The sequence below is a fragment of the Orbicella faveolata genome, unplaced genomic scaffold (assembly GCF_042242905.1).
Source record: "Orbicella faveolata isolate gen_17 unplaced genomic scaffold, um_ofav_v1 contig_35, whole genome shotgun sequence".
In the NCBI taxonomy this organism is placed as follows: Eukaryota; Metazoa; Cnidaria; class Anthozoa; order Scleractinia; family Merulinidae; genus Orbicella; species Orbicella faveolata.
Window position 1 is genome coordinate 6628213 of NW_028301564.1, and position 20053 is coordinate 6648265.

Genomic DNA, 20053 nt, shown 5'->3' on the forward strand with positions numbered 1-20053 from the left:
CCTGGAGGTGGGGTCCTGCTCTCTGTCGCTTCCCCGTTGGGTTCCAATGTAATGCATTCTTGGCTACATGTACGTGTCTGTTTGCCTTCTCTGCCTGTAGCCAATCCAACGCCAAGCTGAGCAGTAATGATAGTCAGCGTTAAATATTATCCTGTAGAAGCAAATCCAGAGCTGCTCAAAAAGAGGTGGAGGCGAAGTAAAATTCTTAGCCGTTAAAAGAAGGCCTTGCCTTGCAAACTCACACAGTGGGAAAGATGATTTTCAGCCCATCCAGGTACACAGGTTCCCGGTTCCCACCCCCCTTCCCTAGTCAGAGCATTCAAATTCAACTATGCACAAATCACATTTCTTTTTCGTTCAAGTGGTCCTGAAATGAGTTTAAATGAAAAACTGCCAACATTGTTTTGTACAACTTAAAACAGCCAAATGGTATTTCGTCTGAAAAGGGATAAATAGCTCTAACTTTTTACAAGTTAGGTAAATAAAGCTTAATGTATTTCTTTCTATTCCTCTTTAGGTCATTGACTGAGAAAATATCAGACAAAAGTAAAAGTGGCATAAACGGTTAATCGTTCGTTTTGCCACCATGCATACCGAGTGTGTCGATAAAGTAGGTATTAACTTTGGTTGCAAGAAACGAGTCTTAGAGAATTTACAATATATTCATATATCTTCTACACAGTCATATCCAAGCAAACCTATTTAGACAACTGAAATAGTGCTCTAAGACGAGTTCCGTTTCTTGTTTACTGGACGAGGGGATATAATGTATAGTTTAACATCTGAAGCATCCCGATTTAGCAAATTAAGGTGGTTTATTGGCTGGAAATGTAAAAAAGTTTAATTTGCAAGGAATGTTCCCTGCATGAGTCATATTATTCTTTATGTAAGGTAATTGTTAAAGACAATTGTTCTCTTACCTGCTTGCAGGGTGAACACTACACTGTAGTTAAATACGCTTCGTTAAGATTTCTAAACAGAGTCCAAGAAGCAACTTACGTCATGATGGCTGTCCAAATTCTTTTGATCCATCAAGAGTTCATTAACTGTCTCAAAGTCTTACAACTTACATAAATCCATAGCGTAAAGGTTTTAGATACTTCCTGACTTGTTCATCTGCATTCATAAGGCTCTCTTGTATGCATGTACCTGAGTTGTCTCCTGTCAGACTTTTGAAGCTAGATGGTGATATTAAAAATACCTGGAATATAAGCAAAGGCTTGAAGATTCAAACTAGTCTTTTTCAGAACCATCCGAGGGTAAATATACTCCCGGTAAATATTTTCTCATTTCAGCCCTTGGTTAAGAGGAGAGTATAGAGAAGTAGCAAAACCGACTTAGAGGTACTAAAAGCCCATACTTTTTTTGAAAGCTGTTTACGATTATCACTGTTTTTCTTTTTTATATATCGCTTTTTCTTAAGTATTCAAGAGTATGGCACAAATCATTTTTTTATAGATGTCGGCTAACACATGCTGCTACAACAGAGGAAGTTCTCCTACCCAAGACGCAACGTCATCAATTACTCCCACTGTGCAGTTATTTGTGTAGGTATTGATAATCTATGTTATGGGCTTCAGTCAACATGAGTAGATTAAAAATTAAAATTAGAAATTTACCTACCAAATTTCCAACTGTCATTAACCATGAAGAACGAAAGTTACATGACTATCATTGTTCGTGTATCTTAAAAAAACATTAAAATTCCGGAACCTTTGGCCTAATGGAAAGCGCCTGATGTGTTAAATCTGTACTAGGTGTAAAAAAAATGTGATTCGCGTATTACCTGTAATTCTTTAGTTCTTTTTTGCGTCTCTGCTGATATCAAAAATATCAAACTGGTTAAGAGAGCTTCTATGAGGAGGTCGTCACGGGTAGCAAAACCAAGGTTCATATAACTGCATGTGTACTGAGCATGTAACACTGGTTTCTAAGAAAATAGAGCATGGGTATGTAATCATTCTTAAATCTCGAAATACAAAACATTTTCCTTGTTTCGATCGAGTTACAGAAACACGAGTGCAAGTTTTAGAGAACGAGAAATGCTGTGGGAACACGAGCCAATTGGCGAGTGTCTCCCAAACTTCTATGACTGTTCCTATATCTTTATGGAAATTCAGAGGAAATGCTTTCTATCTCTTTTACAAAACACTAAGAGAAATATAAAAGAAATCACACGTTTATTTCATCATCAAAACTTATTTTGATTCTATTTCGATCATTAAAGCGTCAATTTTCTTTGCCAGTGTCATCATTACGTTAACAGCCCTTGCTAGTGTTGTGCTTCTATCAAGTTATAGACCGGGTACAGTTTTTAGTTCATGCTTCCTTATAGGCAATTTTGTTTGATCAATTTGGAAGCATTTTGAATTTTTGATTCATTATTTGAGACGGCTTTCTTGTAACTCCTGATTCATCGTTTATTGTTGCATTGTTTACAATTAACGCAGCCTTGAATAGAAACCTGTCTCTGTCCTTGGGTGAAATATATATGCACAAGTATACGTATACTTCTCTAAGGGTCTGATATTGTTTTATGTACGAATTTTCACTCCCTAATCGTAACTTTTTAGACGCCTCAGTGCTATATCAAGCGAGATTGGTTCGAGCTATGGCTATAATTTTGGCTCGTGAATTCTCGTGGATTAAAACCGTCAGGCTCTTGACATGTAATGATCTATTGACATGTATTACGTATTAAAAAAGTGAATTGAAAACAATTCTAAAATCAGCTACCTCCAAAACAGCTAAATTGAATGCATCTCAATATTAAGGAGAGTAAACAAGGAGAGTAAAATTACTAGCGAATATTGCCTGCTGGACTGAATAATTTGTATCCGTAGTTTCTCTTCTTCAAAGCTGTCGAAACTTGAGACAAGGAAACAGAGAGGTGATGGTTCATAACAAATCCCCGGTCTTGTTTTTTTTACAAATAAAATAAAGTTAATTCTGTTAAAGGGAGACCTTATTCTCGTGACGCTCTTTTGCCTTAAGGAAACATTGATTTGTTTTTTCGCAAAGTAATGTCGTTTTTGTTTCTTCAATAAAACGGGCATGGAACAAAACTCCCAGGAACCACCATTTTATTCAGAGAACTGGAAAGCGAGTTATAGTGCCAAATTTACCGTCAGTTGAACTGAAACATGCAAACTGATTGGTCTAAGCAGTTTAAAACTGAAGGGATATCTCAGTGGACAATACAGGAGACAGACTGAACAACCGTAAATCTGTAAAGTATATCCTTGATATCCGTTTTACGTATTTTTAGATATAGAGGAATGTTCAACGAACAAGGACAACTGCCATGTTGATGCAAACTGCACCAATACCAAGGGATCATTCTTCTGTACTTGTCATACGGGCTACACCGGTGATGGAGTCACTTGTGCTGGTAGATAAACCCTTCTTGCCCTGTTTTAAGCTTGTGTCAAGTTCAGCAGTTCGATTTATAGGTGTCATGAAAATAATTTGAAATTCTCGGTATTTGTTCTAAACTGACAGATATCGAGGAATGTACAACAGATACCCATAACTGCCACGCTGACGCTAACTGCACCAATTCCAAAGGATCTTTCTACTGCACATGTCGCACGGGATATTCTGGAGATGGCGTCACTTGTGTTGGTAAAACAACTGTTTCTTAAATTGAAATACTACAAAGCATTAGTGACGCATTTATTTCTGTAGTAATTGTGTTCATCGGTTCAAAATCATGAAGGATTGTTTTGGTACCGTGAACGTACTTCTGGATTTAATTTTTATTCATTTTTGGTTTTATACTTGGTACTTCAGAAATAAAGGAAATCCAGAATCTTCCTTAAATTTTTGAGACCAAAACTCAAAGTGGGAATACTACCAAATCAAATATCCACAAGTACGTGTACGTACAGCTTTAGTTATTTTATTATCACGAAAGTCGTATATCACTAGAAAATTTGGACCATTTACAGACTTTATGAAATGTCTGTAGCTTAAGAATTTACAGACTCTAATTGTCCTTCTTAGGAATAGAATGTGTATAAATTTATGTTTGCATGGCTATCCTGGAATTTTCAATGCAAAAAGACTACACCATATTTACCATACTTGTTTACTTTAGATGTGGACGAGTGTTTTCCTGATCAAATATTCCATGAATATCTTCATCTTGCTCACAACTGTCATGCTGATGCCAACTGTACCAATACTAAAGGATCATTTTACTGCACGTGTCTTAATGGCTATTCTGGTAATGGGGTTAACTGTGTTGGTAAGTAGGCAACAGAGGACAAAAAACGGACTTGTGTCAAACGGACATAAATTGCCTTCGTAGTTAAACGTTTACAAGAGTTAGAGGTCGATTAGAAAGCTTACATAGTTAGATTCATAGCTTAAATTATTTGTTTAGTACACTGATATATTACACATTCACCACAGCTGTCCAAAATTATGTCTCAGTTCTCTTACGTTTGTCCCAGATGAACAACTTACCTGTAAAATACGCAATTAAATAGTGTTTTACGCTTGTCTTTCAAAAGATATCAACGAATGTGACCCATCTGGATTATCGTCTGAGTATCAACACTTGGCTCACATTTGTCATGATGATGCTAACTGTACAAACACAAAAGGATCTTACTATTGCACATGCCTGAACGGATACTCTGGAAATGGATTACATTGCGACGGTAAATAAAGATGCTAAATTATGTTACTCTTCATCAAGCATTAATCGTTCGTGTTTTATATTTCGCCCATTGTTTTGAAATCCTACAGTGGAATGATGTCAGTCCAACGGAATGTTCATGCTTTCAATAGTTTGTGTTCTATTCGGACACTGAATACATCAGAGTTGCCTAAGAAAAAAAAAAAACAAACGCTTTTTTAGCAATTCGATTATGATCTCTCTTTAGATGTCAATGAGTGTTTGTCTGGAATACACAACTGCCACTTGGATGCCACCTGCACCAACACCGAAGGATCGTTCTCCTGCACTTGTCATACGGGACATTCTGGAGACGAAGGCATTTGTACAGGTGATTATGGATGTTAACCCGCCATTGAGCCAAAATCCCAGAATGTTCGGATGAAAGTCTAATGGAAGAGTAATTTTCCGAAAACACTGTTCCAAATTGTAGACTACATTCAGAGTTCGTTCGGATTCGAGCGTGGGAAAGTCCCTTACCATTTGCTCAATTCTCCAGTTTCCAGTTTCCCATCTAGGAAAACAATAACGGATAATTGAATTATTAAATGGTGAGCGCCATCTCTTTTCGTTGAGTTGCTGATTTTGGGAAAGCCTTATTATTATTATTCAACAGTCATCCCAACCGGTTCCTTCCGACCAATGGTACGCACCTTGCATAGCAGCATTAAGAATGAACATATTTTGTAACATGTAGGTTTAAAGTAGTTCAGGAGACTGTTTTACAATTGAACACTAGAGTTTCCTCTGGTTTTGTGCCTACGTTAACGCTCCTAACTCCCTGGATGAAATTGAGACCACGTTTAAAAGGGAATCAGGCTTTTTTGTGGATTGTTTGGCCTTCCATCACGGAATCAATCAATCATTTATTTTAACACGTTTCGTCGAGGAGCTAATGAGCTTCTTATTATCTCCACAGTTGTGATTTTGCAAACATTTCTTCTTTCATAGATATCGATGAGTGTACATCTGAAACACACAACTGCCATGTTGACGCCAACTGCACCAATACAAAGGGATCGTTTTATTGCACTTGTCATAATGGATATTCTGGTGGCGGTGTCTCGTGTATAGGTAGAAAATGTTATTGAATCATTATTACTAATCACTACTTGATGAAAAACAAGCGAAAACTAATCATAAAGTTTCTATCGATTTTGTAAATTCAAAAGTTTCTCCAAATACCTAGACCACTGTAAACTACATTCACGAAATAATTGTTTTCCTTTATTTTCTTCAACAGATGTGCAAGAGTGTGAAGCAGAAATAGACAACTGTCACATTGATGCAAACTGCACCAACACCAAAGGGTCATTTTTTTGCACGTGTATCAATGGTTATTCCGGGAATGGGGTCTCTTGCCATGGTACATGTGCAAAATCTTTCCTTCCAACTATTCTCAAGTAAAAAAAAATCACTGCTAAACTAACTCCTGATCCATCTAATTGCTGATCGTTTTAAGACCAGGAAATATGTCCGTTTGAATCCGTCAAACGGAAGAAAGCGAGTACATTTTCTGTCAACTAATCAAGATGGATTTGAATATTAGTCCTGTATTATTGTATGGTGTTTTTCATGTAACAGTGACGCATAAAACAAAGTTCCGTTCAGGAAAATAGCGCTTCAATTTCAGACATTGAGGAATGTGCCACAAACGTAGATAACTGTCATGCTGATGCCAACTGCACCAACACCAACGGATCATTCGACTGCACGTGTCATACAGGATATTCTGGAGATGGAGTCATCTGCGATGGTACGTTGCGAACGTTTTAGTTTTACTATTAAACTTTAGACATAACGGACAAGATAAGCATCCAACTTTTGTTTACATCCCGCTTCTTCACTTTGACTAATACCCTGATCGTTATGCTAATCTTGAACTGCAGAAAAAACCTGATTAGGTTTGTGGTGAGAGCGAGGAGAATGCTAGATATTTAGTTTCCTTTTTTTTTTTTTTTTGCCCTGTATTAAAAAGAAGGTACTTTCTATACGTTTACGTCCAGGAATTGTAATTTAAATTCCAAACCTTACTGCTAACTAAAGACCTACACTTTCCTGTCGCTCACTCACACTCACTACCCGTCATGCTCACTGGCAAACAGAGCAGCAACAAAGGACCCCCATAGTTGTCTGTCCCCGGCCAGCTTTTGAATGAGGTTCCAGTTGTGGCCTAAGCCCCTCATCTCTGTCTCGACAATGCATCGCCATGTATTTTTGGGTCTGCCTCGCGTGCGTCTACCCTTCGGTGTCCAGTGGAGTGCCGTCGTCGAAAATGGGTCTCTCTCCCTCCTGATAACATGACCTATCCATCGCCATCGTCTCTGCATGATGATGGTACAAATGCACTGTAGTTCGCACTGTATAAGCAGATCCTTGTTGGAAATGGTCTGAGGCCAGAACATATGCAAGATTTTTACCAGACATTTGGTGTGGAATGTCGACAGGGTTCTCAGATCACTTTCTGTCATTTGCCAGCTTTATGACCCATAAAAAAGGGTAGACAGAACACAGCTATGGTAGATCTTGCGCTTGGTGCGTGTTCCATCCTGTGATTACCGCCACACATCATTGTTTATCATTTTGAAGGAGTTCCTGACTTTGTTTAGCCGGCTTTGGATATCTATGCCTGCTCCGCCATTATATCTGAGAATGTTACCCAGGTATTCAAATTGCTCAGTCATAGGGAGATATTTTCCATCTATCTTGATTGGTTGAGGGTTAGAAGTGTTAAGGGTCATGACCTCTGTTTTGGTGAGGTTGATGTTGAGTCCTACTTGACGAGCATAAGTGCTTAGTATACTGATCTATTCTTGCATGTGGCAGTGGGCATGAGATAGCAGCGCTATATCATCTGCGAAATTCACATCCTCTAATGTGGAGAAGAGGGTCCACCGCATGCCCCTGGCTTTGTGGTCTGTGGAACGACGTATCAAATCAATGACCAAGTTGAATTGCAGTGAAGACTTCACGCAACCTTACCTAACGCCTGTTTGGACCTCGAAGCAGATTGTACTACCCTCGACAAAACAAGTGAATAAGTTGGACAGTCTTCTGCTAGTCTAATGTACTGGAAATTCGCTGAATGATTATCTTTCCTCAAATTTTACTTGGGGTTGACAGGAGGGTTACACCTCGCCAGTTATTGCAGTCGTTTAGTGCACCTTTCTTGGGGTTCTTAATAATAACGCCTTTGGTCAAGCTGTCAGGTACAACCTCCTCCTCCCCCACTGGTGTAAACAGGGGTTGTAGAATCCTTGCTTAAAGTTTAGGGTCAGCCTTGAATAGCTCCGCATTTAGATTGTCTTTGCCTGGCACTGTATCAATTTTTAAGGATTTTGTCGCTGCAACAACTTCCTGCGTGCTAGAAGAGGTTGTGTTCACATCTAGGTCAGTCTCTGCTTCTTGAATGTCCGCTTCAACTGTAGGTGGGGGTCTGTTGAGGACATCTTTAAAGTGCCCAACGAGCTTCCTGTTCTTTTTCACTGATAAGCAGCCTACCCTGTGAGTCCTTAATGGGGACTTCACTCCTGCCACCATATTTATTTTCCAAACACCATCCTGGTGATTTTGTACACCTTGCCCTTCTCTACTCAGTTGGGTGCATTTTCTGCCTGGCTAGCAAGTTTATCCATATACGCTCGTTTATCAGCTCTTGCCATTCTCTTTAAAACATCTCGGTCGGCCTCTTTGCACTAGAGCTTTTAACGCTCCAGTAACCTGCCTTACTTGGTGTCTAGTAATTTCTTCTTCAGAGTACGTCTACTCTTGATGGCTCTCAACGTTGCTGGTGTTATCCACTTCCACTTTCCTGTCACTGACATTCAATTTCCTAAACGTTGTGTATGTAAACAGGTGCCTCCCAATGACATCAAAATTGTGCAATGAAGACAACTTTGTCAAAGTGTGGAATAATACCTTTCAGATATCGACGAATGCGCCATCAATACAGACAACTGTCATACTGATGCGAACTGTACAAACACCAAAGGGTCATTCTACTGCACGTGTCGTACAGGATACTCTGGAGATGGAGTCACATGCGTTGGTGAGTTTCAGTTTGATAAACTTAGTTGGTTGGGTAAGTTGACCGGATAAAGTTCCTTTTTTGATAGGTGCTTCATGTCACTTTCAATTGAAACTGTGATTTTCCTTTACAAAAAAAAGCATCGCAATGGTTAGTAATGAAAGTCGAACTTTTATTAAGCAATTTCTACTACGAAAAGACAACCTGAGTGGTCATAAAATGTAGTTCCAAGCCAAACAAAGAGTATTCAGTCATCACGGAATCAAATGCTCATTGTATCAACATTGAACAGAATTTTGGGAGGATATATTTTGTTTTGGGTGTAATATATCAAACACGAAAGACCGTGCTTGACCCCATTTCCAAGCACCGAGAAGAGAGTTAAAAATACGACGCGTAGCGGAGTGTTTTTGAAAAACTTTGAAGTGTTTGGAAATGATGTCAAACACTGTCGGAGCAACTTCAGAATACCCGGCCACTTTATTTACATGTGTCGGTGGGCTTTGAAGAACGAGGTATATAACAATAGTTGCTATTCTTATTCAATGAGATGCTAATAAGTGGCCGGGTATTCTGAAGTTTAGCCACACTGTCTTTAGAGTTTGATGTATCTTCTCAATCAAAACTAAAATGAAGGAAAAAACAGAGAAATAAATCAAAAAAATCTATGCAAATTAAGATTAAATATCCAAACAACATCACGGCCATGATTTCCTGTGTTTACACTTGATGAAGTATTAATGAGTTCACGGAATATTTTTAGCATACTCTTATCATTGGATCGCTGTCAATAATGATGCTTTCCTTGATTTTAGATGTGGACGAGTGTTTCCCTGACCAGATATCTGATGAATATCTTCATCTTGCTCACAACTGCCATGCTGATGCTAACTGTTCCAACACTAAAGGATCATTCTACTGCACGTGTCATACGGGGTACTCTGGAGATGGTGTTTTGTGTTTAGGTAGGTCATTCAATAATATCGTGATCATCGTCACTTACCAATGCCACGCCACTCAAATTAATTCTGCTTAACTAACATTCCTCTTATCTTTTGTTAAAAGACATCAATGAATGTGACCCATCTGGATTGTCACCTGAGTATCAACATTTGGCTCACAATTGCCATGCTGATGCCAACTGTACCAACACCAAAGGATCATTCTACTGCACTTGTCTTAATGGCTATTCTGGTAATGGATTGGCTTGTGTAGGTAGGTGATTCTCATAAAGAATATATCTAATCATGTCATTATGTCCAGAGGCTCATATAACTCAATAGTGCGGTATTACCCATTAGCAGGAACTAATCCCTGTAAGTGCTCCAGTTTTTCAGTTCCTTGCCCTCCTTGACGTGTTGTCTTCCAACGAAATAAACGGCAGAAACAACAAGCACGGAACTATGAAATGCTGAACTGTGAAAAATGATAAAGTTCACTACATTATTGTGAACGTTTAGTTTCCTGTCTATAGTCGACAAAAATTTATTCGCCGCTTAATAGCTCTTGTAGGCACTGTGGTCACACGCATAAGTGCAACTAACAAGTGAAGCGAACAGGACGTATTTCATTAACATCAACGAAAAATGTGCTACGAACAATTATGCTTGGACATGGCAGAATTTGGCATGAAGAAGGATATTTTATCATCCAATTTCTCACTCAGATCTACTATACCGTACTCACTTAGTCACCTATCAGTGTACCATGAACCTAGATCAAAGTTATGCAAATACTCTAATCAGTAACGACTAGAACAGGCAGCGCCACGAAACCATCAACAATGGTATGTCTCCAGGTAATTTCCTGACTTTCTCCATGCTTTTGGTCAGTGGTGTTTTCATACTGGAATTCTTCAAGACTGGCATACACTTACAGCGCAAGCGCAAGCGCAAGCATAAGAAACAAGGTGTGTGTTAACCGTGCGATAAGTATACGCAAAAGTTAACACACCAAGGCAAGTGCGATTGCTTTGCTTTATACTGTGCGGACAGGAAATTAAACAAAGTTAACGCGCAATGTTCCGAAAACGTCTCAAAAACAGTTTTTATGTAGTGGACATTATGTTTCTACTGATAGCAGTGAATTGACGGGATTTTAATTAATGACAGCCTTTTACTTTCGCCATTGAAATTGATTTGTCTCTTGTTCGTGTGTAATTATTGTGTTATTTGCGCCCAACACATTGACATAGATTTTCGTTTTTCTCAAAGGGAAATACTGCGAGTTTGAGCATGAAACTTGGCATGGTATATGTTTAATAATGATATTTTAAGGCTGTAAAGTAAAATAATCGGAAAGTGAGGTACCACTGGATGTTTATGCTGATGATACAACTCTATCAAAATGTTCTAGCTGGGAAAATGTTCCTCATCTGACACAGGTTCTCAATCAAGATCTCAAACGTTTAGATGAGTGGTCGGCACGAAACAAAATGTCTATTAACTCTCAGAAAACGAAGTCCATGCTGGTAACAGGCAAACGTTTGCGGAACCTTGTCGCCTCTACCTCAGTAGATATTAACTTGAATGGAAGTAATATTGAACATGTTACTGATTTCAAACTTCTTGGGGTAACGTTAGATCAGGATCTTTCATTTAATCGCCAGATTGAGGAGTTATGCAAAAAGTTGGCGAAACGTATTGGACTCCTTCGTCACATAAGTCCTTATTAGAAACGCAATCAACGAGACATATACTACTCTACGATCATTAAACCTGAAATGCTTTACGGTAGCACGATTTGGACTTCTTGCAGTAACGAAAATCATATGAAAGTCCTGCGTCTTCAAAAACGTGCGGCTAGAATTATCCTCGATGCCGAAAGAACAGCACCTTCTGTCGGCTTATTTAACACCTTAAAGTGGGTTCCCTTTTATGCTGAATCATATATAAATCGATGCGCTCTAACCTACAAAAGGCTGAATGGCAATACCCCGGAATATATAAAAGATTTACTGATCAGAAACTCTGACACTCATAATAGATCAACCCGTTTTTGTAATATAAACTTAATGTGCCCGCTATTTAAGAGAACTACTGAAGGGGTCGAGCGTTTGCTGTGCGAGCCACAAAAGAGTGGAACAAATTAAGTGTGGACATCAAACAGAGTACCAGTGTAAAAAATTTTAAGCGCTCCCTCTTTAAAATAATTTTAGATAATCAAATTCTTAGCAAACTATTCCTGTAAATTTTGAGGTGAGGATCTACTTCCAGACAGACAATGACAACGAGTTTGAAGGGTTCCACATGACCTGGGTGGCACATGGTAAGGACTGATCCATGGGGGCATGGCCTATCAGTTTACAGAACGCGGTTCCGGCGCGCTATACTGCTGAGCTTAAAACAGCTTTTGGAATCAGAAATACTCCTAGCAGAGGTTCACAGCAGAGAAAGGCCGGCAAATTGGGTACAGCTTGGCCTTGCTTTTCTATCCCAAACTTATTCGACTTAGAATTTCCATTTTGCTAATTGGTATAAACGAATGATTTTCCTTTCTTTTTCCCACAATTTTACTGAAAGAAATACAAAACATTTTCTCCACGCTGCTATTAAGTTATAAAGGAGAACTCGGACAGGCTGTGAGAATACTCACCTTTGTCTCGTGTTTTCGTAGCATTTCTCGTTATCCTGCAAAACGTCCACTGCTGTATCAATTAGGGAACTTACGGAAACACGCTAGCACTTCTGCGCCCTCCACTGTGCGGCACAAAGAAGTTCCTCTTTCTGGTTTAAGATTAATCGTACGATGTTCTTGTGTTCCTTTCTAGTGTCACTGGTCCAGAATGACAGAGAATCTGTCCAACTTGTCGCTGGCAATACAACTGTACCTACTAAGCAAGCTCCAAACCCTGTGACCGCTGCTACAGTAGACATAAGGTCTGCAAATTCCAGAGAATTTGTCCAATCTGTCGCTGCTGTTAGTATAACTGTATCAAGAATGTCAGCCCCAGACTCTGTGACCAGTGCCACAGTAGGCAAAAGGTCGGAAAATGCCACAGTTATCGAAATTGTTCAATCTGTAGCTGCTTCTAAAACCGAGCCTTGGCTCTCTTACGTTGTTCTGATAACAACGATTTCATGCTTTAATTTGTTGAGTTTCAAATGATGTCGCGTGGACTTGACAGGCCAACACACACATGCACTTTAATTTGTACCACAATTGGCAAATCACTTGAAAACTTAACGACATTTAAAAGCACTTTTCATTCACCTGAACACTGATTTAATGAACGCCTTCGGTAACAAAACGCAGGCTCGCTTAGTAATCATTATACATGTGACGATTTTCTCTTAGTCCAGAACTACTTGTTGGAGAAAATCAGTTACAAATTAGAGGGGATTGTGGGTTGTGTGAAATGGCTCGTTGTCCCTCTGTTGCACTGTCAGAAATAAATACAGGAGTTCTCCAGGAAACGTCATTAAAGTTTGCATATTATCACATGATGTCAATTTTTGCTTGCGCTTCTTGTTTTCTGTTTATTTTATTATCATTATTATTAACACAACATGAACTACAATAGGACAATTAAAGGAGATACAAAAGATAAGACAGAAGGTAATAATGTGTGTTACAAAAAGACGAACAAAGAAGAATTACAAGCTATTTATTTTCTTGCTGAGTTTTCTCTAATCAGTAATTGGACCTCGTGCCGTACAATCACAGTAACTTCAAATCGGCCTCGCTCTGCGCGCTCGTCCGATTTTGTTATTACTCGCCCGATTACTCTCTGAATTGTACTGCACTCGGTCCAATTACTATTAAAAACTACCTTTGAATCAAAAATACTCTTGGTTTCCATAATCTCTTCAATTTTTTTTGTACTATAAATGTTATCTACTTATTAATCATGGCCTGAAATTTGAAAAGTGAAATAAAATCAAGATGGCTTCTACGTCCTACAGTCTCCAAACTACCTACGCCTGGACGAATTGCCTGACACAATGCTGTTCGTGTAGATACCTAAAGAAAGAAACGCTAAATTAGTGAGACCAACGTCTCTGCACTCTACGAAACGAAACACACGTTCCCTCACAATAAAGTATATGTAAGTCGGTGTGAAAGTTATTTGCTTGGAAAGTTCTGGCTATATGGTTACAATAGACAGAAACAACTGATTTGCCACGGACTGGTCTTCAAAGCCACAGGGTCGACAAAACCCTAGCCTGTGAACAGGCTCTCTAGTCGAGGATGGGGCGAAAAGAAAACAGCAAGAAGGAGACAAGAAGAGAGAGGAGGGGAAAGGGAAAAGAGGGGAGACGCCCCAACCCCCACCCTATTCCCCCCTCGGCCACTACCCTTCCAGCCGTGATCAGAGCCTGCAAACAGACGAGAGCGGCGAGCGCGAAAAAAATGAATTCAGCGAACGAATTATAAAACAACATAAAGCTGGCTTCATAAACACAAGCAATGAAAGGTCGAGAGACCGAAGAGAGAACGGCAAATGTACAAATGTCGCGAACTGACAGTAGTAGTCGTGTAAGCTCGTTAACCGCATTTTATACTTCCCTGCCCCGCCCTTGGCCTGCGTTATGGAATACCATCAAAATTCATAAGAATGGTCAAATTGTTTTACAGCAACACCAAGTGTGCAGTGATCGATGGAGCAGGCAAATCGGATTTGTTTACAGTGAAAGCAGGAGTGAAACAAGGTTGTGTAATGTCAGGGTTTCTCTTCCTGCTGGTACGTATCAAGAAATGGTCTATTGTTCCGGCTCAACATCACACGTTCAGCAAAAACGAATAGCCTTTTGTTCTTGGTAACCCTGAGGGACTTCGTCCGAAGCCAAACCAAAATCGTCGCCGTTGTTCGGAAAACTTTCGGCAGAACAATTAAGCTGCACTTGGGGGTGGGCAGCGTAATTTTTTCTCTCATAAAGTCAATTCTCACCGGTGTACCCCAAGGCAAATTGACCGCCGCTGTGCGCATCGAGGTGATCACAATTCAAAAACTAATTATCCACATGTGTCGCATTCGGACCACGTCTCTCTAAATACAACCCCCGGTTTAAATCCCTTTTTATTCTAATTCCGACTCCTTTTAATAGGTATGCTGCTGAAAACATTCTTTGTCTGTCATTCGTGCGGCGTTATAACTTTTCTGCTTTTTATTAAGTCGACCGCGTGGTGGTTAGAGTGAAGAATGCGTGACTGAAATTCTGTTTTTGCGCGTATACATCTTTCTCTAAAACCTGGCAATCGTCATGGAAGTTATTCGTTTTCAGTTTTTTGAGTGTTCGCGGAGCGTCCAGATTTTGACTCAACTGTTTTCAGTCGAGCGCGCGGCACTTTATAAACGAGGTGTGACTTTTTAGTTGTGAAAGAGCGCCGTTGTTTTCAATCAAGCTCGCAGCAAACGAAGGTGTGATCTTTTCTGTAGAACAACTATCAGTCTGGAAATGAAATATGGTATCGAAGAGTTTTAACCATTAACGAATAAAAAAGTTTTACTCATGAATTTGTCTGAAAAAAACTGATGTTAAATATATATCCTTGGTCAAAGAGCGCGTGCGTTTTTCTTCGATTTTAATCACTGAAACGCGCTGCACGCGACAGAGGTGTGACTTTTTTCTATTCATAGACTGATAATAGATACTTCTCGTGAATAAATCTCTTCCAAAGCAATTGACCGTTGCAACCGAATTCTGATAATTTATGTTCAAGTTTAACTTAAAAATTTTACTCAGGGTTAAACGGGGAATATATATCGTAAGTATTTGAGTAAGACTAAAATTTCTTGAAGGAGATTGATTAATGATTTTACAAAAGCGTTAGCCAGTGGGAGGAGATAGTGGGAGAGGGCGGGGATAATGCTTTTCATGCACGCTAATAAAAGAACACTTAACCTGATGAATGAAGCGCGGCATTTGAATGAACTCAATTTTAGTAAACAAATCTAGAACGGTGGAGTCGTGATTCACAAAAAATACGTTGAGAGTAAAGCGGAAATTATTAAAGAGCGGAGAAACGCTACCCAAAACATCGCGTCTGTAATTTTAATTATTTGTTCCCTGATTTCTTTCCGCTGGAAATCGCTGTGGACATCAATCGGTCGGCGAGGAAAGATGCGCGAGCTTCGAAGCGCTGTTAAGAGCTATTAATCTGTGGCCGAATGTTCGACTGAGAGCAGTCTCTCCTCCTGTTTTTCAATCCGTGGGTCGAACGCGGAAACAGCGGGAGCGCGAAGCGAGCAGTTTTGCCGCTCGATTATCGCGCTCGCTATTTTCGCGTTCATCCTACACTGATCTTATGGGTTTTAGAGCATAAGAGAGCCTGTTCGCAATCTAGCCAAATGCGAACTTCACTTTCACTCCCATGCATGGTGAGTTTACCAGGTTAGAGCAATTTTAAAGCAAAAAGATGCCTTACTTGTCGGCAGCTTTTACTTTCACTTTTAAATACATGTGTACAACCGCCACCCTACCAGCCACCCCACTGCAACTATTTGCAGCGACAGGATTTTACCAATACCATCTCCCCTCGGGAGAATTTGTCTTCCATTCAGTCTTTCCGATCGTTTAAATTTCGCGCTCGTATGGTAATCGGAAATTTCAAAAACACCCGCGGGCATTTAGAAGCTTATACCGCCATTGTTCAAAATGACCATATAAGACCAATTTTAGGTCTTATAACAATGCCTATTGTTATCAATGTTGAGCCGGTTTTCTTGATACGAATAGATTGGATTATGTGTAGGACTACAGAGCAAGGTAATGCAGGGATTCGATGGAAGATGATGAGACAGCTTGAAGACCTAGACTATGCCGATGACATTGCGTTCATTTCCAGCACATGGACGCAAGCACAAACGAAGTTAGAAAGACTGGGGAGCAACAGTGAAGGTACGGGTTTGAAGATAAACGTCGCCAAAACGAAGGTGCTCAGACTCAATGCTAGGAGACAAGATCCTACAAAGATATACGGCACTGATGTAGAGGATACAGACAGCTCTGTCTATCTAGGGGCCACTGTCAGGTTAACAACTTGGGTGGTGCCGAACAGGACATTCGGAGTAGGTTAGGTAAAGCTAGAAGCGTTTTTCATCGACTTTCAAACGTGTGGAGAACAGGTGAATTCCGCCGAGAAACTAAGATGAGGATCTTCAAGTCAAACATCATTGCTGTCCTGTTGTATGGATGCGAGACTCGGAGAATGACAAAAGCGGATGAAAAAAGGCTTGACACCTTTCTTCACAAATGCCTAAAGAGAATCTTGAAATTGATGATGAAGTTCGGAGTTGATGAAATTCGGAGGAGAGCGGGAATCGAAAAGATCAGTACACAAGTACGACGCAGGCGATGGAAGTGGATAGGTCATGTTCTGCGTATGGCACCAAACCGAAACCCACACGTGGCATTATCCTGGGTACCAAGTGGAAAAAGAAGTAAAGGACGGCCAAGGGAAACATGGCGGAGAACTGTGGAGAAGGAACGCGCTGAGCTGGGACTTACATCGTGGGCCGCAACGGCAGCTGTGGCCAAGAATAGGGACTGATGGCGAGCATTGATCTCCGGCCCTATCCCCCACTCGGGGGCAAGGAACTAAGCCCCGCCCTGATCGCTTCGCTCTCCGAATTCTTCAGTTTCGAGCTCGTCGGTTCACTTTGCTCGCCGAGTTTTTTCCCGTCCTCGCCGGGAGCCTGTTCGCAGGTGAACAGGCTAACAAAACACTAGTTATCGTTACTCACCTGTCACACACGGTTTTCCTTTCGTATCCCGACTGACACTGACTACTCTTTGGTTGACAGTTCTTTTGACAGAAACATCGATCCAAGCAGGAGACCCAGATAAGTCAATAGATGTGAGAAAATTTATACTTACAAGATTTGGGATTAATTATTAACGTGGTTACGACCAGCTAAGACAACAAATCTCTGGCGGGAATAAATTGGAGAAACCAAACTTTTTTCCTTCTAGCTTGTTTTTTTTTTTTTTTTTGAGGAAACGCACTCGCTGAGAAAAGAAAATTTAGGAAAGGAAGGCCTTACAGCTCAGCAGCACTGCTACTCTTAGTATAAATTTGAACATTTTTACACAGGGGTCCCGAATTCTGTATCAGCCGTAATATAATCGTTAAGAAATGTACTGTTATTTACCTGTGTCTTTTTGAGCCGTTTAGAAGGGTTTCGAATAGAGGCAAAGGCGGTTTACATTTCGAATACTATTATCTCATCTGGCGCCCTGCAAATGCGACGCTTTGTAAATGCGCGCTCCGATACGTCTCAAGTTTTTATTATCACGTCGTTAACTATTAACTGGGGAGAGAAATGAGACTTTCTCACGCGGCAGTTATGAAACCTGAGAATCTCTCCCCCAATGAGAGTTAATGGTTAATGACGATTACAATGAAAACTCGAGGCGTAATCGAAGCGTCATATTGTCGAACCTCTCCATAACGGCCACCTTAGGGACAGAGGAAAGTGGCGGTTATAGAAAGGGGAGGTAGGGGTGTAATATGACGCCTGTTCTTTTTCGGAGGCAGCAATTTTTTTTTTAAATGCATATTGTAGCAATGCAATCCAGATATAAGGCGCAATAAATTTAAATTGTAAGATAAGCTAAAATCGATAAATTCGATATATATCGATAAAATCGATAGCGCTAAGTGAAAAATCGATGATTATCGATTACTCACAACGAATTCTGTTATCGAGTTTTATCGATTTCCGATATCATTGACTAAGTTTTATCGATTTTTACCGAATATTATCTATTATCGATTTTATCGATTGACTACCCCGGGTATATACGTAATTATCAGGTTTTGCCCTGGCCCTGGCCCCGACCCTGGCTTTGACCCCGACTCCGACTACAGGTCGGCGTTTTACCGTATGTTTTGCATCTCATATCATCCGTTTGAGCTCCCTTGGGACTCTCACTTCTACTCCTGCCACGACGTTCGATGCTGGATCAAGATCTTGTAGTCAAAGAAGAATCTACTTTGGCTAGCAGTAGCTAATACTTCCTTGTCGTTTGCCTTTGAACATATTAACAATCTGAAAGGTAAGATAAGTATATTTGTAATTAGTGAGTTTATTAGTCGCACGCTTTTGTTGTTGATAAAGTAATAATGTCACCTGAGTCACCTGGACGACCTGGAATATTTTTAAAATACTATTTACGCTAACAGCACAATAAGTTGAATCAACCTTGACAGCAAACGAAACGCATGTAAGTTCTGTTAGCGAAACAACAACTGGAGTCGAGCATTCAGCCGTGATATGAAATTATCGTGCACGTTTGGTAGTCGGAGAAAGGGATTGCGAACAGTGAGGCTGATTAACATGGTCTTAAACGCGGCAATGTCGGCAGAACCCGGCTGTGAACCGAGTGTGGTGGACGAAAACGCGACCGTAAAAGACATAACGAATGGGATACATATACTGTACTGTTGTAATAATGTAACGTAATGTTAACTGGACCTCTTGAAAAGCAAACTAAATAAATTAAAATACAATTTGGATATCCGTCATGCAAATGTCATTCTTGACCAACAATTGAGGGGTTTCGTGCAAAAAGGGCGTATGCGACATTTTGGGCCAATTTTTATTTTTTGCAGGATCGAGCTAATTTTTGGGAGACTGACTTGTTTTGACATGAAAAACATCGTTCTGTAACTGTTTTTGTTGATTTGCGCTTCGTTTTCGAGAAATAACGTTTCCGAGCGGCATCCTTTGGAGATCTTTTGTTTAACGAAAAACAAAAGAAACCTTTTGTTTCGCTAAACAATGAAGTCACCGAAGCGTCGCCAGTTTGCCGCTAGTTGTTCGAACCGATACAAGCTTTATTGTCCATATAATTGCACGAAGCATTCGCCGTTTTTGGCAGAAATAGGATTTCGATTTTGGCCCTTATGGTCTCAAATAGGGTATGGTTTTTGTCCCTTTGCCTTTAAAACCTGCCTTTAAAACTAGGGAACTAATTATAAGGCATGTCTGAAACAGGGTATCGATTAAAGGGTAAGGTCTTCGGTAGGTATCAAATATTTGGTCAGGTCATAAATAGGGTGGAGAAAATCACACTCCCAATGAACACTCGCACGTGGGCAGCACACCCCCATCCAGTTTTTCTGGGACAAGCCCTCGTCCCCTTACTGTTAAATACTCATCCGCGGAAATTCCCGGCGTAACTGCTTGAACTGCTCGATAATTATGGTAATCGAAGTCAATCGAACTCTAACGAAATCAATCAAGCAATTGCACAATCAAACAAATGAGTTCGGCAATCGAACAAAATCGAACCAAAAACTTTGTGTGAGAGTTCGATTGCGCTCGAGTTCCGAACGCAATCGAACTTCATCGAACGTTCTCAACGTCCTAAACCATCACTCGAAATAAATACCTC

At 40.1% G+C, this 20053-nt stretch overlaps 3 protein-coding genes across 6 annotated transcripts in view; all 3 read left to right on the forward strand.

Annotated features, from left to right (window-relative positions):
* Positions 1-13153, forward strand: part of LOC110060741 (uncharacterized) — a 43191-nt gene extending 30038 nt beyond the window's left edge. For both annotated transcript variants that reach the window (XM_089273608.1, XM_089273607.1), the window contains exons 14-18: positions 6318-6440; positions 8610-8732; positions 9527-9676; positions 9777-9926; positions 12481-13153. In XM_089273608.1, coding sequence (XP_089129734.1) covers positions 6318-6440; positions 8610-8732; positions 9527-9676; positions 9777-9926; positions 12481-12818 — 884 coding nt within the window. In that variant the 3' untranslated portion in view covers positions 12819-13153. The remainder of the gene's footprint in view (positions 1-6317; positions 6441-8609; positions 8733-9526; positions 9677-9776; positions 9927-12480) is intronic.
* LOC149102785 (uncharacterized) lies at positions 3280-6309 on the forward strand. Of its 3 annotated transcripts, none has more exons than XM_089273611.1 (6): positions 3280-3391; positions 3502-3624; positions 4100-4667; positions 4893-5015; positions 5636-5758; positions 5928-6309. In XM_089273611.1, the coding sequence occupies exons 3-5, from the start codon at positions 4650-4652 to the stop codon at positions 5756-5758; spliced, it is 264 nt and encodes an 87-aa protein (XP_089129737.1). In that variant the 5' UTR covers positions 3280-3391; positions 3502-3624; positions 4100-4649; the 3' UTR covers positions 5928-6309. The 3 variants fall into 2 exon arrangements, 2 of the variants coding, with proteins under 2 accessions (XP_089129737.1, XP_089129735.1); XM_089273609.1 differs by lacking the exons at positions 4893-5015; positions 5636-5758; positions 5928-6309 and having other exon boundaries at positions 4100-4835.
* A 3649-nt stretch (positions 13154-16802) lies between the features above and the next one.
* On the forward strand, positions 16803-17204 carry LOC149102786 (uncharacterized). The gene has a single exon (XM_089273377.1). The coding sequence runs from the start codon at positions 16803-16805 to the stop codon at positions 17202-17204; it is 402 nt and encodes a 133-aa protein (XP_089129503.1).
* The last annotated feature ends 2849 nt before the right edge of the window (positions 17205-20053 follow it).

Coding starts and splice junctions, on each gene's coding strand:
- LOC149102785 (XM_089273609.1), top strand. CDS start 3,305: ATGTTGATGCAAACTGCACCAATACCAAGGGATCATTCTTCTGTACTT. Junction 3,392..3,501: donor TGATGGAGTCACTTGTGCTG/GTAGATAAACCC, acceptor CTAAACTGACAG/ATATCGAGGAATGTACAACA. Junction 3,625..4,099: donor AGATGGCGTCACTTGTGTTG/GTAAAACAACTG, acceptor TGTTTACTTTAG/ATGTGGACGAGTGTTTTCCT.
- LOC149102786 (XM_089273377.1), top strand. CDS start 16,803: ATGAGGATCTTCAAGTCAAACATCATTGCTGTCCTGTTGTATGGATGC.